This window comes from Pan troglodytes, chromosome 1 (genome assembly GCF_028858775.2).
Source record: "Pan troglodytes isolate AG18354 chromosome 1, NHGRI_mPanTro3-v2.0_pri, whole genome shotgun sequence".
Taxonomy (NCBI): Eukaryota; Metazoa; Chordata; class Mammalia; order Primates; family Hominidae; genus Pan; species Pan troglodytes.
In genome coordinates, this window is record NC_072398.2 from 205691036 (window position 1) to 205709087 (window position 18052).

The following is an 18052-nucleotide window of genomic DNA, read 5'->3' on the forward strand; positions in this document are numbered from 1 at the left end:
TTTTTAGTAGAGATGGGGTTTCACCATGTTGGCCAGGCTGGTCTCGAACTCCCGACCTCAGGTGATCCACCTACCTCAGCCTACCAAATTGGTGGCATGAGCCACCACACCCGGCTGATTCTGTAGATTTTTTTTTTTTTTTTTTGAAAAAAAGAACTGGGAATGGCAGTGTACTGAGCAGTACATGAGAGCCACAGATCTTACGCCCTTCCCCAGACGGAGTAGAAGGGCCCTACGAAAGCTGATCCATGTAAGACATACGGGCTACTATGGAGGGTCACTCCAATTGGGTGCTCCTATAGGTCTGTCTTCTCTGGCTCCAGTCAACTCCTGGGAACCTCAGCTTAAGATTCCACTTGTGTAGTTAGGAAAGTAGCTTATAACTTGCTTTAGTGCCTGTCCTTCCTTTTCCCGATCTTTTTAAGTGTCTTTGATTTTATTTTTTATTTTTGGGACAGGGTCTCATTCTATTATCCAGGCTGGAGTGCAGTGGGACAATCACAGCTCATTGCAGCCTCAAACTCCCGGGCTCAAGCAACCCTCCCACCTCAGCCTCCCAAGTAGCTGGGACCACAGGTGTGTGCTACCATATCCAGCTCATTTTTTTGTATTTTTTGCAGAGACGGGGTTTAGCCATGTTGCCCAGGCTGGTCTTGAACGCCTGAGCTCAAGTGATCTGCCCGCCTTTGCCTTCTAAAGGGCTGCGATTACAGGTGTGAGCCACTGTGCCCAACGTCCATTCCCTGTCTACTCTCTGCCCAGATAGCTTGGCCATATGTATTCCTCCAGCTTCCCGAAGTTGGCTGAATTTCACAGGACACATGGAATGAGTGCTTCCTTTCACAGGAAGCAAGGAAATGCTCCTGATAGATTTATCTGTGTATTATTAAGGATGATCAGTTCCAGTGTCCTTAACAAGAATGGGTGAGTGCTTAGTGAGATTTGTATTTCCCTTTCGTGGTTCTGCTTTTAGCTGATATTGGCATGCAGGGTACAACCAGCATGACGCAGTTAGCTTGAATTACTCAGTAAAGATCTCTGGCGCCTGCATGAATTTTCCAGATAGCTGAGGCTTACTCATCACTGAGGAATATCTGTCTAAAATATATTTTGTCTTCTGAGACAACATTAAACATATTTAGACTTTTTTAAAAAAAATCAGAACCATTACTAGGAACACCCACTTATAATGTGCCACATAACGTGGAAAAGGTGTGTAGCCGTGGAGGGTTGTTGGTCTAATCTCTCAGCAGCCCAAGCGTTTTGTGTTCTTGTGTCCAGTTTTAAGAGTTTCTCGGCCAGGCGCAGTGGCTTATGCCTGTAATCCCAGCACTTTGGGAGGCCACGGTGGGTGGATCACCTGAGGTCAGGAGTTCGAGACCAGCATGACCAACATGGAGAAACCCTGTCTCTACTAAAAATACAAAATTAGGCGTGCGTGGTGGTGCATGCCTGTAATCCCAGCTACTCAGGAGGCTGAGGCAGGAGAATCACTTGAACCCAGGAGGCGGAAGTTGGGGTGAGCTGAGATAGCGCCATTGCACTCCAGCCTGGGCAACAAGAGCAAAACTGTGTCTAAAAAAAAAAAAAGAATTTCTCTTCCTCTGTTAGGCTCTTTGCTTTCACTTCTAACTTCTGCTGGTGTACTTTACTTCTAGAAACCTAGCCCACCTCTAATCTACTATTTCTGATCTACCTGGGCTGAGAAACCCAATAACTATGCTTGATAGGATTGTTTCTTAAATAAGTATAGACAGGCCCATAGAGGGCTCAATTAACAAGTTAAATGCTTGTCTTCTGGGAGTCCATTTGGTGCAATTTTGGCTGCTTGAGGAACTTTTTCCCCCTTCCATTGTCCAAGTTGTTTTGTTTCCTTTTTTGAGACAGGGTCTTGCTCGGTTGTCCAGGCTGGAGTGCAGTGGCACGATCTCAGCTCACTGCAACTTCTGCCTCCCAAGCTCAACTGATCCTCCCATCTCAGCCTCCGGAGCAGCTGAGACTACCTCAAGTGATCTACCTGCCTCAGCCTCCCAAAGTGCTGGGATTACAGGCGTGAGCCACTGCACCTGGCCTGAATGTGTATTTTCTTTTTTTCTTTTTTTTTAGACAGAGTCTCGGCTCACTGCAACCTCTGCCTCACGGGTTCAAGCAATTCTACTACCTCAGCCTCCCAAGTAGCTGGGATCCAACACCACGCCTGGCTTATTTTTTAATTTTTAGTAGAGATGGGGTTTCCCCATGTTGGCCATGCAGGTCTTGAATCCTGATCTCAGATGATCTGCCCACTTCGGTCTCCCAAACTGCTGCAATTACAGGTATGAGCCACTGCACCTAGCCACATATTTTCACCTGGCATATAAGTAAAACTGGCTAATTAGCAACTCCCCTAGATTTTCTGCTGCTCTATTTTATTGCAAGAACAGAAACATACTTTTCCCCTTTGCTGAAAGATCTCCAGTGGCTTCCCATCTTTTATAAGGGCCTGCTCCTCGCTACCATTCTGCCCTCAACCCCTGCCGCTCGTTCTCACTCCATTCACACCAACCACACTGGTCTCCTTACCGTTCCCTCAACACACAAAGCATGCTCCTGTCTCAGGGCCTTTGCACTTGCTATCCTATTTTCATGGAATGTTCTTCCCCTAACTAAATGCATCGCATATCTCCCTCCTCTTCACTGGGGCCTCTGCTTAAAAGCTAACTACTCAGATAAGCCTTCCCTGACCACCCCCCTAAAAGAACACCCCATCCCACATTGACTCTGTGTTTCTCTAGTTTGCTCTGTCTTCACAGCCACTTCTTCCCATCTGACGTAGTAGACACTTATTTGTCTATTTATTGCTAATACCTTCCCCCACTAGAAGGTCAATTCCATGAGGTCAGGGAATTTGTTTTGCTCACTGCTATGTCCCCAGTGCCTGGCTCATAGTGGATATGGAATAAATATCTGTTGAATAAAATAGTATTATGGATGTCCTCAGAAATAAAAGGTAGGCTTTTGGGTGTAAGGATTTTCTCGGGCTTCTGTGCAAAACTGAGTGTGATCACCAGCCCTGGGTTCAAAAGTCTGCAACGTTGCCACTCACCCTACTTATAACCTCAGGGATGTCCCTTCCCTGCCCTGGCCTCACAGTCCACATTAGCAGCAGGTGACCTCTAAGAACCTTTCCAATTCTGAAATTATGTGATCCTCAGGGAAGGAGATGGGGCACACAGACATCCAGCCACATGGCAGGGTGCGCTCTGGACATGGGTGCTGTGTCCTGGCAATGGTGGAAGAAAGGTGGCCTCACACTGACCTGTCAGGAGACCAGACGTGAGAGCTATCGTCGTGGCCAAGCTGAATTCCCCAATGCGGAGGAGGACCTGGAAGCCAATCCTAGAAATGACAAAGCAGAGGTGGTCACTTGGGCATCAGGCAGCAGAGGTCATCAGGGACATAAAGGACTGTCGGTGTCAGTAGTGCCATTGCCAGGAAGGGCCATGAGGAAAACAAGGGTCCTCTTCCTGGCTGGTACATTCCCCTGGCATTTTCCCAAAAAGCCATGCAGACATGTGGGAGGGAGGGAGGCGAAGGAGATTCCAAGATTGTCTGTGGCTTATTTCAGTTCCCAGCACCTCATGGATAATGAACCAGACCAGGAGTCAGAAAACCCAAGCTCAAGTCCCAGCTCTGTCACTTACTAGCTGCAAGACCCTGGGCAAGTCCCTCAACCTCTCAGAGCCTCCAGTTTTCTCTCTCTCTTTTTTTTTTTTTTTTTTTTTTTTTTTTTCTGTTTTTGTTTGTGAGATGGAGTCTCACTCTGTCGTCCAGACTGGAGTGTAGTGGTCGGCTCACTGCAACCTCTGCCCCTCAGGTTCAAGCGATTCTTGTGCCTCAAGTAGCTGGGACTACAGGCATGCGCCACCATACCTGGATAATTTTTGTATTATTAATAGAGACAGGGTTTCACCATGTTGACCAGGCTGATCTCGAACTCCTGACCTCAAGTGATCTGCCCGCCTCGGCCTCCCAAAGTGCTGGGATTACAGACATGAGCCACCACGTGTGGCCAGCCCCAGTTTTCTCGTTAGGCAATTAAAGATGAAGGTTCTGTTTCTCTTGAGGCAAGGTGGGTGGGGTAGAGCTTGGCTTTCAGACCAATCTCCCCTGCCCATCCCTACCCCTTGAACATACTTCCAGGACCTCTCTCCTTCAAGGCAACCCCAGGGGTTCAATTCAAACATTAAGCTATTACGGGGGCCCTTGGATGCTGAATGTGATTGTCCCAGGGTTCAGCCTGCACCTGGGCGCTGCCAGCCCCTTCACTGCATCCCCACGGATAGTTGTACACAACAAGCCAGTTTTTTAAAGCCTTTCCTGTTTCTTGTCTCAACAGGTGGGCAGCTCATGTTCTCATTTTTAAGACAAAGGAAAGCTCCAAGCCTGCAGCCTCATGGGGTGGACCCCACCTTGTATGTCATTTGGTTATCTTCCCTGTCTTTACTGATTGTTCATTATAAAGTGGGAGAAATAATCACAGTCCCTACCTCATAAGATCATGGGAGAGTGGAGAGAATTAAAAAGAATTACCCGCAGACTAGAAAAATAAATTAAGGCCGGGCGTGGTGGCTCACGCCTGTAATCCCAGCACTTTGGGAGGCCGAGGCGGGCGGATCATGAGGTCAGGAGATGGAGACCATCCTGGCTAACACAGTGAAACCCCGTCTCTACTAAAAATAGAAAAAATTAGCTGGGAGTGGTGGCAGGCGCCTGTAGTCCCAGCTACTCAGGAGGCTGAGGCAGGAGAACGGCGTGAACCTGGGAGGTGGAGTTTGCAGTGAGCTGAGATCACGCCACTGCACCCCAGCCTGGGCAACAGAGCAAGACTCCATCTCAAAAAAAAAAAAAAGAAAGAAAAGAAAAGAAAAATAAATTAAAAAGATAAAAAGAGTTGCCACCCTGCTGCTCATGTAGGGAGTGCAGATGTCAACAACTACCTGCCCAACCATTCAGGCAGCCATCCCCCCTTCCGTGTGGCAAGCTCCAGGCCCTCATCTTTGCCATCTTTGTATATCCTCAATAGTTTGCTTCCTCCCCAGCTCCAAACACAGTTCAGGTTATCAAAAATGTTTGTTGAATGACTGAAAAATTGAGTCAATTACTCAATTCATTGATCTAATAATAAGTGATTTTTAGGAAAATAAATCACGGGGACATATGCATGACCTCGCAAAAAAATTTTTTTTTTGAGATGGAGTCTTGCTGTGTCACCAGGCTGGAATACAGTGGCGCGATCTCAGCCTCCCGAGTAGCTGAGACTACAGGCAAGAGCCACAACACCCAGCTAATTTTTTGTATTTTTAGTAGGCACAGGGCTTCACCATGTTGGCCAGGATGATCTCGATCTCTTGACCTTGTGATCCGCCAGCCTCAGCCTCCCAAAGTGCTGGGATTACAGGTGTGAGCCACCGCGCTGGCTGCAAAAATTCTTAAACAGGACATAAAAGAACAAAACATAAAGGGAACAATGATAAATTGGGCTATATTAAAATAAAGAACCTCTCTTGTTCAAAAGACACCATTAAGAAAGTAAAAGGTGGGCTGGTCATGGTGGCTCACACCTGTAATCCTGGCACTTTGGGAGGCAAAGGTGGGCCAAAGTTCAGGCCAGGAGTTCAAGATCAGCCTGGCCAACATGGCAAAACCCTGTCTCTACCAAAAATTATTTTGTCTATACAAAAGTTAGCTGGGCATGGTGGCATGCGCCTGTAATCTAAGCTACTCAGGAGGATGAAGTATGAGAATTGCTTGAACCTGGGAGGCAGAGGTTGTAGTGAGCTGAGATAGCGCCACTGCATTCCAGCCTGGGTGACAGAAGGAGACTCTGTTTCAAAAAGAAAGAAAGAAGGAAAAAGGTAACGCACAAAGTGGGATTCATATCCAGGATACGTAAGGAATTCCTACAAATCAATAAGAAAAAGACAGAACACCACAATAGAAAATGGGCAAACTAACTTAAATAGACATTTCACAAGAAAAGATATTCAACTGTCCAAAAAGCATATTAAAAGTGCTCCATTTAGTTAGTTATTGGAGATATCAAAATGTAAACAATAGGTTTGATTGCTAAATGACTAACCAAAAAGAAGGAAAACACCAAGTGTTGGCAAAATGTGGAGTAAAAGGAGCTTCTATACACTACTGGTGATTAGATTGGTGCAAACTACTAGAGAAAATTGTTTAGCAGTAGCCACTAAAGCTGACTGTGTGAATACTGTATAATTCAACAATTTTACTTCTAGGCATATAATCAACAGAAGTGCATTTGTGTGCTCCAAAAATAAAAAAGTGCTAGAATATTCATAGGAGCAATACTAGAATATTCATAATAGCTCCAAACTGGAAACTACCCAAATCCTCCTCAATAATGGATAAGTAAATTCTGCTGCATTCACACAATGGAACACTCGTTCCAACTATCTTTTCTTAGATTCTCTATTTGTCTATCTGGCATTCATTTATCACAGGGCCACACTAATGGCCAAAGTTGTTTATCTCGTTTTCTTGCAAGTCAGCTTTCTCAGGCATGGGAAACTCATATTATAAATCCCTCAGCTACAAATTCTAACATATGTGTTTTCACTTCCTGCCCATTAGTGGATGCCCTCACCCAGTTACTCTCCCATCACTCTTTTTCATAAAGGCATAGTCCCAGTTCCCCCTCTCTTTCTGCTGCCTGGTCCCTGGATGATACAGTTTTGTGTGGCCCTGCATGACATGTTCTGCCTCTTGTTTACAGGGGAACTGTGAACAACAAAACTTTCCTTCCAATAATACTGGAAGAAAATGCCACTCAGTCACCTTTATAAATTAAGACCCAAGCATGACAGAACACTATATCCCAGTGGAAAAAGGGTACAGCAATGCTTAACAACCTGGATGAATCTCACAACTACAATGTTGAGTAAAAGAAGCATACAAAAGCACAGACTTACTGTATGATTCCATGTATATTATCTCAGTTCATTTTCTATTGCTATAACAGAATACCACAGAATGGGTAATTTATAAAATAAGTATATATAGCTCATGGTTCTGGAGGTTGGGAAGTCCAAGAGCATGCTGCTGGCATCTGTTGAGGACCTTCTTGCTGTGCCATAACATGGCAGAGGGTATCACATGGCAAGAGGGAAAGAGCATGTCAGCTCAGGTCTCTCTTCCTCTTGTAAGCCACCAGTCTCATCATAGGGGCCCCACCCTGATGACTTTATCTAATCCTAGTTACCTCCCAAAGGCTTCACCTCCAATTTCATCAACATATGAATTTGGAGATTAAGTTTCCAACACATGAAATTTGAGGGATGCATTCAAACCATAGCATTCTGCCCCAGCCCCCAAAATGCATGTCCTTCTTACATGCAAAATTCATCCCAAGAGCACCAAAGTATTTTTTTTTTTTTTTTTTTTTTTTAAGAGATGGGATTTTGCTCTATCATCCAGGCTGGAATGCAGTGGCATGAACATAGCTCACTGCAGCCTCAAACTCCTTGGCTCAAGTAATCCTCCTGTCTCAGCCTCCTGAGTAGCTAGGACTACAGATGTGTGCCACCATATCCAGCTATGTTCATTTAATTTTATTAGTAGAGACAGAGTCTCACTCTGTTGCCATGGCTGGAATGCAGTGGCATGACCATAGCTCACTGCAGCCTCAAACTCCTGGGCTCAAGTGATCCTCTCACCTCAGCCTCCTGAGTAGCTAGAATTACAGGCACATGCCACAATACCTGGCTAATTTTTTTATTTTTATTTTTTGTAGAGACAGGTCTCACTATGTTGCCCAGGCTGGTCTTGAACTCCTGGGCTCAAGCAATCCTCCCACCTCGGCCTCCCAAATCACTGGGATTACAGGCATGAAACACCACACTTAGACAACCCCCAAAGTCTTAACTTGTTCCAGCACCAACTCAAAAGTCCAAAGTCCATGGTCTCATCTAAATCAGATGTGGGTGAGACTTAAGGTACAATTCATTCTATGGGAGATTCCCTCTGGCTGTAAGCCTGTAAAGTCAAAACAAGTTATTGACTTCCAAAATACAACAGTGGAACAGGCATAGGACAGACATTCCCATTCTAAAAGGAAAAAGAGGCAAGGGAAAAAGGGTAACTGGTTCCAAGAAAGTACAAAACCCAACATAGAAAACAACACTAAACCTTAAACCTTCAGAATGATCTTTTACTCTATATGCCACCTCCTGGACACACTATGGAATTTGGACCCCCGAAGCTTCGGGGAGCTCTGCCCCTGTGGTTTTGCTGGGCTCTGCCCATGTTGCAGTTCTCACAGGTTGGAGTCTCATGCCTGCAGTTCTCCCAAGCTGGCATTGCACTATGACAGCTCTACCGTTCTGGGGTCTTGGCGGTGGCTCCACCCTTGTAGCTCCACTAGACCCTGCTCTACTGGGGGTCTCTGGGGTGGCCGTTCACAGCACCCTTGGAAATGTAGGTGGAAGAAGGCATGCCCCCTCAGCTTTTGCATTCTGCACACCTGCAAAATTAGTGCCATGTGTATGCTGCCAAGGTTTATGACTTTTACCTTCCACATCACAACTGTGGCCACTTGAGCCACAGCTGGGATGGCTGAGGAATGCTGCACCAGAAATGTGGGGAGCAGAGACCCAAGGCAGCCCTGGGCAGCAGCTGGTCATTCCAAACCATTCTGCCCTCTTAGAGCTCTGGGCCAGTAATGGGAGGGGCAGTCTTGAAGATCTCTGAAATGGCTTTGGAGTTTTTCTCCCTTGTCCTGATGAACAGTCTCTGGCTTTGTTCTATGTGTACTAATTTTCTTTCTTCCTTTTTTTTTTTTTTTCTTTTTGAGATACAGTCTTGCTCTGTCGCCCAGGCTGGAGTGCAGTGACGTGATCTCGGCTCACTGCAAGCTCTGCCTCCCGGGTTCATGCCATTCTCCTGACTCAGCCTCCCAAGTAGCTGGGACTACAGGCGCCCACCACCACGCATGGCTAATTTATGTGTACTAGTTTTCTTATCAATCGGTAGCTGGGTCACACTCTCAGTTTTCTCAGCTGAAAATGTTCTTTCATTCTCTACAACATGGCTGACCTACAGATTTTCTGCCTTCCATAAATGACTCTGGCACAGACAAAGTTCAACTAAGATCTTTGCTTCTTTATAAAAAGGATGACCTTTGCTCCAGTTTCCAACATGTGGTTCTTCAGTTCCATCTGAGACCTCATCAGAATGGCCTTTACCAGCCATATTTCTATCAGCACTCTGATCTCAACGACTTAAGTAACCATTAAGAAGTTCCAGACTTTCCCTAGTTCTGGGGTCTTCTTTTAAGCCCTCACCAGAACTGCAGAACTGTCTTTAATGCTCCATTGTTTTTCTTTTTTTTTTTTGAGATGGGGTTTTGCTCTTGTTGCCCAAGCTGGAGTGCAATAGCACGATCTCACCTCATTGCAACCTCTGCCTCCTGGGTTCAAGTGATTCTCCTGCTTCAGCCTCCTGAGTAGCTGAGATTACAGGTGTGCACCATCACGCCCAGCTAATTTTTTGTATTTTTGGTAGAAACAGCGTTTCACCATGTTAGCCAGGCTGGTCTCCAACTCCTGACCTCAGGTGATCCACCTGCTTTGGCCTCCCAAAGTGCTGGGATTATAAGCCTGAGCCACCGTGCCTGGCCTAATGCTCCATTCTTGACAATACAGGCTTTTTCTAGCCTGCTCCTCAAAACTCTTCCAACCTATTCCCATCACCCAGTTCCAATGCCACTTCCACATTTTCAGGAATCTGTTACAGTAAAAACTCTAGTTCTTGCATTAATTTTCTTTCTTTGTCCATATTATGTTGCTATGACAAAATATCAAACTGAGTGATTATAAAGAAAATAAATTTATTTAGCTCACAGTTCTAGAGGCTGGGAAGTCCAAAAGCATGGTGCCACCATCTGGTGAGGGCCTTCTTGCTGCATCATAACATGGAGAAGTCATCACACGGTGAGAGGGCAAGAGCATGCCAGCTCAGATTTCTCTTTCTCTTCTTATAAGTCACCAGTGCCATCATACCTCACCCCATGACCTTATCTAATCCTAATTACTTCCCAAAGGCCCTTCCTCCAAATACCATCAACATATGAATTGACAGATTAAGTTTCCAGCACATGAAATTTGGGGGACACATTCAAACCATCACATATATAATGTACAAAAACAGACAAAACTGACTGATGCTGTTAGAAGTCAGGTTAGTGGTTATCCTGGAATGAGACAAAAAGGGGTTCTGGGTGTTGATTATGTGGGGATATCAGAAGATTCATCAAATGGTACTTGTATGATATTTGCACTTTTCTGGATATAGATTACACTATATAAGTTGGGTTTTGTTTGTTTTTTTTTAAGTAATAAGTGGCAGAATAGAGGATAAACCCAAACCTGCTGACTGCCACCCCACAACTCATTCTATATGATGCTGTCTGGAAAAAGAAATGAATGAAGCAGAAATCCATCACCATGATAACAGTCTCCCTGCACAGGGTCTCCCCTGGCCAGACCCTCAGCTCAACACATGTCCTCACAGCAGCCCTGTGAGTGAGCTATTAGTGTCCCTATTTCACAGAGGGCAAGTTCAGGTTAGGGAAGTGAACCAAGAATTCCAATGTTTTGTGGCTTGGAATGGGTGGCTCTTGGGATTCAAACTAGGCAGGCCTGTCCACAAAGCTTGGCCAGATGCTTCCCAGATTTCAGCATTTGAGGACAACATTCACGAATTTAGCCATACTGGCATTCCAGAGATGCTATTAAATTTTTTTTCTCCAAATAGACTTATTTTTACATTTAAATAAATGAATTTAAAAGAAAACTGTGTTACTAGCTTGAAATAGAAGGGAAATGGGAGGTAGCTGTAAAAAGAGATACAATGAAAACAAAATGTTGCTAAAATCTCTCCCAGATATGGCAGTCTGAGGTTTTCTCTGCTATTCAAAAGAGTGGTTAACAAGAGCTAGAAGGGTGCAGAGATTCTCAGCCCAAGTGGGGACTTTCTTTTCTCCCTGACGTAATCAAAGGACTGAGAATTGAAAAAGAGTATCTGCAACTGCATGATTCAATGCCATTTCAGTGTGCCTTCCCATCACTTAAAAATCCCACAGTTTGTGGGAAATGCTCCATCCTGGCTCTGATCACAGCATCTGACTCAATCACATATGCTCATCTGAATAGGAAATTGGGAAATACTGTTTGTGGAATTAATGCAAAGTCAACTGACTTGCCCAATGCCACCAAGTAGCTAATCCACAGTTCCCATTAAGTGTTGTGACTTTGCACTTAATCAATCCTCTCTCCATCTTTCCATTACATAGAGATGTCCTCATATGTATGCAGCATCAGTCATCATAAAGAACGGGGCTATGTTCTATTGCTAAATCTGCACAGCAACCCTGTGACATTGGTCTTATTTTCCCATTTTACAGATAGAAAACTGAGATTTAGGGAGTTTGAGTACCAGGACTAAGGCTGCATGACTGGCTTCACCACTGGTGAAGCCCACGCCTTTTACTCTCAGCAAACCAAAGGTTTCTGGAAGAGAGATCATCACTGTCACTATGCCCTTCCCTTTGCGTGGGTCCTGCAAAGGCAAAAGGATAACTGCTTCTTGGTCCTCAACTCACTCACCCTGATGAGAGTTGACTTGCAGGGATGTGCTGGAGCCAGTTCCCATAGGCTCAGTGGGCTGATTGTTCTCATCTCTTCCCAAGTCCATGTGTAGTGATGTCTCCTTGATAGCTTGAACTCAGTCATGCGGGAAGCGTTTGTACCATAGAAATTGCAAGTGCTGCCAATCAAGGCTTTATTTTCTTGGAAAGCCAGTTGTTAAGTTAATCCTTTACCAGAAAACCACTGATTGGCTTTTTCTTTTTTGGCTATAGGTCAGTGGTTCTAAAACTTGAGCTTGCAAGAGAAACTTATGGGGCTTGTTCAAACATGGACTGGTAGGTCCCACTCCCAGATTTCTAACTGGGTACGTCTGGGGTGGGGCCGTAGGTAGGGCTTGCATTTCTAACAAGTTTCCAGGTGATGCAGGTGCTGTGGAGAACCAATGCTTCCAGAGAACCACAGAATCACAGAATTGGGAATCTAGGCAGCCCACAAGCAGAATTTAGCCACACAGTGTTACTAACAATCTTGAATTTTCTGCCAGTACTTGGGAGAGCACATGCAAAACTCTAGATTTTGAGCTCTTGAGAAGTCATTGGCTGGCAACACTGAGCCTGGGTCCCTGCACTGTGATGGTGGGTGCAAGCTGAAGAGCTCCCTTCCTTCACTGGCTTTTTTTTTTTCTAACTTCCCCTGCCTGTTCTCTACAGGCATCTGAGTAGGACCTTGCTAGGTCAAGTCCTCATCTTACAGAGGGGAACTCTCAGGCCCAGAGACACGAAAGGTTCTGCTTAGAATTGCACAGTTATTAAGACAGTGGCAGACACATCACTGGAACCCATTACAGAGGCACCTTGCTTCACACAGGTCATCCCCTCCTCATCCCAAGCAAGGATGTCTCACCCACTGATATGTTATCCCTATAATTTGGGGCTATGGTTGTCTCTGTAGAAGGCATCCAAGAACCGGAAGGAACCGCAGCGCCTCCATGATTTCTCTGAGACACCTCCAAATGCATCAGCTCCTCATCACCTGCTTCAGCCATTTTTACAGCCAGGTTCCAGCCGAGTGACCTTGGGCAGATGACTTCTCTTAAATCTCATTTCTTAGAGTCTGAGAATACCTCCGTAGGCGGTTGTGAGAATTCAAGGAGATAATGCATATAATGGTTTCTAGCACAATGCCCAACACTTTTAAAGCAGTCAATAACAGTAGTAAATGTTATCAGTGAATATGATTATCATCATGCTATCAGTTCATCTCTAAAAATCTATCCCTATATCGTGCCCAATTCACTTTTTCATTTTATATAAGCCATGTCCAGAAAATATTCACACTACATCCAGGAAGTAATGGCTAGGGCTCTGGTGTGTCAAACTGACCATTGCTGTCCACTGTCTAGGGGCCACAGGACCTACCTCTGGTCTGGAGGCCCACATTCCCACCTCACAGTGAGACCTCAGCCAAGGCCCACCCCTCTCTGGGCCTCAGGGATGGGTTGTGCTTAGCATGTCCCTGCATTAGCTTATTACATCCAGTAGCATCCCAACAGCTCTGTGAGGGGAAATAGTATCATTATCTCCATTTACAATGGGGCGACTGAGGCTGAGAAAGGTTAAGCCGCATGCCCAGCTAGTACGCAGTGGGAGCAGGTCCACAGCAAAGCTCTGCATCATGACCTGAACCACAGTCTCAATTGGCTTGGGCCTATTTGACCTGCTCTGTGTTTGTGGGGTCACAAAAGATTTTGCGTCTTTGTCCTATACCTAGGTGGCCCGATTTGGAAAGAAGAGGTGGCCTGGAGAGGTGATAAATCAATCCAAGGTAGGGGCTGGACAGAATTTCTGAATAAATCAGCCAACAAATATTCACCGAAGCCTACTGAGCACCTGGCCCTGAATGCACATGCCCCAGCTAAGGACTCTGCACACATTTCTTCCTGAGTTGTAGGGGAGTGTTAAGGGGATGGGGGGTAAGCCCAGTGACCCACATGCCATTGCCGTTCCAGACGGTATGATGCACCAGCAGCACAATGTAGATGATCTCTCCAAGCAGACCCAGCAAGCTGAAGTTGTAGTGCATGACGGAGCTGTGGTAAATCCCCAGCACTCGGTTACAACACCCCTGTGGACAAGTGTTATTATAAGCAGATTGGCAGGTGAGACCCATATTCCCTACCCACCCCTTTCACACACCCTTGGTATCCCGGGCCACCAAATGGGGATGGGCACTAAGGCTCACCTCAAAGAAGCCCTTCTCAGACTTGAATGTGCACTCACATCATCGGGGAGTTTGTTGAAATGAAGAGTTGGCTTTAGTGGATGTGGGGTGGGGTCTAAGAGCATTTCTAACAAGGTCCCAGGTGATGCCAATGCTGCTGGTCTACGGACCACACACTGAGTAGCAAGGGTCTAGTGTAGGCACTATTCACAATTTCAGCTGATAATTCCTTGTGGTGGGGGCTGCCCTGTGCACTGTAGGATGTTAAGCAGCATTCCTGGTCTCTCCCCACGAGCTGCCAGTAGCAGCCCTCACCCCACTGTGTCAACCAAGAACGCGTCCAGACATTGTCAGATGTCCCCTGGGGGTGACCGAGAACCACTGGTCTAGCCCAAATTTAAGCACCATCCCAAAGACAACACAGCTGCTTAGAAACAAAGCATGAGGCCACACCTCCAGATCCCTACTCAGTAATCCTTCCTCCCCATTACTCAGCCTCCCACACAGCCGTGAGCCAGCAGATGTGGACACATATGCAAATTCAATCAGGCTGGTTCCTTCCTTAGGATCCCCGTTAGTCTTCAGAATAAAAATGCAGGTCGGGCACGGTGGCTCATGCCTGTAATTCCAGCACTTTGGGTGGCGGACGTGGGTGGATCACCTGAAGTCGGGAGTTCAAGACCAGCATGGCCAACATGGCGAAACCCCGTCTCTACTAAAAACACAAAAAATTAGCTGGGCGTGGTGGTGGGCGCCTGTAGTCCCAGCTACTCAGGAGGCTGAGGCAGGAGAATGGTGTGAACCCGGGAGGCGGAGCTTGCAGTAAGCGGAGACGGTGCCACTGCACTCCAGCCTGGGCAAAAGAGCGAGACACCGTCTCAACAACAACAAAAACAACAAAAAAACAAAACACACACACACACGAAAATTAGCCAGGCATGGTGGTGGGCACCTGTAATCCCAGCTACTCAGGAGGCTGAGGTAGGAGAATCACTTGAACCCGGGAGGTGGAGGTTGCAGTGAGCTGAGATTGCACCACTGCACTCCAGCCTGGGTGACAGAACGAGACTCTGTCTCAAAAATAAATAAATAAATAAATAAATAAATAAATAAATAAATATCCAGACTCCTCAACTAGCCGAGGAAGTGTGCCTGAGCACCTCCCATCTTTCAGGGATCTGGGTCCACCATGCTCCTTGGGTGGACCCTATGCCTTTAGAATGTCTGTTTCCTGGTTGGGCCACACACTCTTCTTACCAATAAGCTTTCATACACACTGTGCCTTCTGCCTGGAATACATTCCCCATGTCTCTGCCTGGCTAATACTACTTATCTGTCAACACTTGGCTGTCAACTGTTTCCTCTGCTCCAGGAAGCATTTCCGGACCCATCCCAGGCTAGCTCGGATGTGCCCTCTAGCTGTTCTCACACTGTATTGTGTGTATCCATTTCCCTCACTAAACTATAGCTTGAAAAGCAAGATGAGTGTTAAAACGTATGTGTTGAATGAAGGAATGATGAATGAATGAATATATGAATGAACTAGCGAATCATTTTTGAATAGTCCTGCCAGTGATGAAGTCAAGGAAACAAGCTCAGGGAATGCGATGGGCGCTGAGCCTGATGGTAATTGCTATGTGTTCTTTTTTCTGCCCTTCCTCCTTTCATTTCAGGGTTTCAAAGCCAGAGGAGATAAAAGAAATTTGTTCCCCTTGCAAAGATGAAAATCAGATTTGCCCTGGTTTTGGTCAATCGAAGTATTGATACGTTTTTCCTTATTTATTTTATTTTATTTTTTAATGACCTCCAGTTCCATCCATGTTGCTGCAAATGACAGGATTTCATTCTTTTTATGGCTAAATAATATTCCACTGTGTATATAAACCACTTTTTTTTTTTAAGACAGAGTCTTGTTCTGTCGCCCAGGCTGGAGTGCAGTGGCGCAATTTCGGCTCACTGCAAGCTCTGTCTCCCAGGTTCAAGTGATTCTCCCATCTCAGCCTCCTGAGTCGCTAAGGTGACAGGTGCCCGCCACCACGCCTGGCTAATTTTTGTACTTTTAGTAGAGATGGTTTCACCATGTTGGCCAGGCTGGTCTTGAACTCCTGACCTCAGGCCATCTGCCCGCCTCGGCCTCCCAAAGCGCGTGAGCCACTGCGCCCAGCCAGTTTTTCCTAATTTTAGATTGAAATGCACTCCCTGAATAGCCCCTGTTCATCCAAATCCAGCCTTCGAAAATCTACTCCTTTTTCCTCCATCAAGTCTTCAAACCCATGAAGATTTGTTGTCCCTAAATATTTCTCTTCGAGAAGCACATGATAACCAATTGGCTATAATGAAGTGTTCTGGAATGATCAGGATTTGCTGAGTATTGGAGAAAGATCCATCCACTTAGAAGAAGAATTAAACAATCAGAAGTGGACACGACCTGGACCATCAGCCCAGTACTCCCGCTTCTGGGTGCTGCTCCTCTCACATCATCCACGTGGTTCCCCGGCAGCAGCCACATATGCACGATGTGCCCACCCCCTGCTGAAGACAACATTATCCAAGTTAAACCAAAGAGCCCCTTCTCCAGAGAATTTGGGATTGGGGCCAAGAGATTCCATCCACCAGGCTGCTTTCTTGAAGCAAAAGACTACACCCCACAATGTGGGGTGTAAGAGGAGGCAGCAGGTCTATAGAGTAAGAATAAAGCAGATATTCAGGAAAAGCAAAGAAAGAAGTAAAACAGGGGCTTCTGGGCTCCCCACAACACTCCAGTCCCTGTCCTTGAGTTCTGTGACACCCCAGTAGCCTGATAACAAATTCTCCCCAATGCCCAAGCAAGCTCAAATGGGTTCTGCCACCTGCTCCCGAGCATCTTAACAAATGCGCCACCGAGCCAGGATGGATCCCTCGCTAGGCGTTGAAGCCAATAAGAGAATGCGCCGACACCTGCCTAATGCAGCTGTGCACTGCACAGTGGCCCATCAGGTCCCAGCGTCCTGCTGGCCTTCAGCCAAAGCAGAGGGGTTTAGTTGTCTAGTTTCTTACCGGCAGGTACTTGGCTCCCCCGATGGAGATCAGCCCAGCCACAAGACCCAGCACCATGGCAAGCCACGGAGAAGTGATCAGGTGACACGAGGTACCCACAGCCACGCCTCCTGCCAACACCGCATTGTGCATATAACTCTGCAAAGAAATAGCTTGTGGGTAAAGGAAGCAAGGTAGAGAGAGAACAGCATCTTGCTGCAAGTGACCAGCACGCCGGGAACAAGGCAACCCTGTAACATCCTCCCTGCTTTGCTGATCCTGAAACCACCTCTCCCCTGTGTTGGGGCTACGTGTCCTTCATCAGTGGACATGATGGGCCAGCTCACTACTGCCTCTTAGGCTCAGGGCACAGTTACCCTGATTGTGCAGCATTTAGGGAATGAGCTGGGAAGTCCAGGTGCTCAGCATCCTAGTCACCCATCACACTCATTAGTGGTGTGTCCCTGGGCAGTGGGAAGAATGGGTTTTTGTTTTATTTTTTAGAGACAGGGTCTTGCTATGTTGCCTGGGCTGGTCTTGAACTCCTGGCCTCAACCAATCCTCTTGCCTCAGCCTCCCAAAATATTGGGATTACAGGTGTGAGCCACTGCACCTGGCCTAGAAGAATGGGGTTTTGGATGTACCTTCTTCATAAGGTTATTGTAAGGATTAAATGAGTTTCCACATATGAAGCTCTTAGCCCAGTGTCTGGCATAGAACATGAATAAATGCCCAGTAGACACAAATCATTGTTATTGTTTTTATTATTATTATTGGCTACTTGGTGCCTGTGCCACCCTGTGTGACTAGGCGCAGTTCCAATGAGCTGGGCCTTGTTCCTGGGTCATAGCTCTGCTATGTTCTTCACTGCTCCAGAACTGGAGCCTTGCCTTGCTCTTATCTGACACTCTCAGCTCTCACCTAGGATTAGCCTCTGGGCTTCCCTGAGCTGACACCCACTCCTGCCTTGCTGGGTGTCTTAGACTTTCTGTCACCATGGAACTCATGGCCACTCACTTCCTCTTAGCACTGAATTCTGCTGTGAAGCTGTCATCTGTGGCCACATTCTTTCCACTGCAGCGCCCCCAGTGCCTCCCACCCCAGCCCCACCACTGGTCTGTCCAGACTTCCCTCCAACATCACCAGCTGGACCCCCTGCCCCCATC

At 46.4% G+C, this 18052-nt stretch overlaps 2 protein-coding genes across 21 annotated transcripts in view; one reads left to right on the plus strand and one right to left on the minus strand.

The window, feature by feature from the left end:
* Positions 1-17632, plus strand: part of LOC134807381 (uncharacterized) — a 35860-nt gene extending 18228 nt beyond the window's left edge. For 2 of the 14 annotated variants that reach the window (XM_063784551.1, XM_063784567.1), the window contains exons 2-3: positions 2107-2315; positions 15545-17632. The gene's annotated coding sequence lies outside the window, so the exon portion shown is untranslated. Of the gene's footprint in view, positions 1-2106; positions 9193-15544 lie in introns of those variants that run through there. The other 12 variants (XM_063784545.1, XM_063784549.1, XM_063784562.1 and 9 more) reach the window with 9 other exon arrangements.
* The window catches only part of LOC456645 (rhesus-like protein), a 57374-nt gene that overhangs the window by 10989 nt on the left and 28333 nt on the right, over positions 1-18052 (minus strand). For 3 of the 7 annotated variants that reach the window (XM_054680692.2, XM_054680651.2, NM_001129743.1), the window contains 3 exon segments: positions 16908-17045; positions 13642-13775; positions 3299-3378 (listed from right to left, as the gene is read on the minus strand). In XM_054680692.2, the coding sequence (XP_054536667.1) occupies positions 3299-3378; positions 13642-13775; positions 16908-17045 (352 nt within the window). 7 annotated transcript variants of the gene reach the window in all.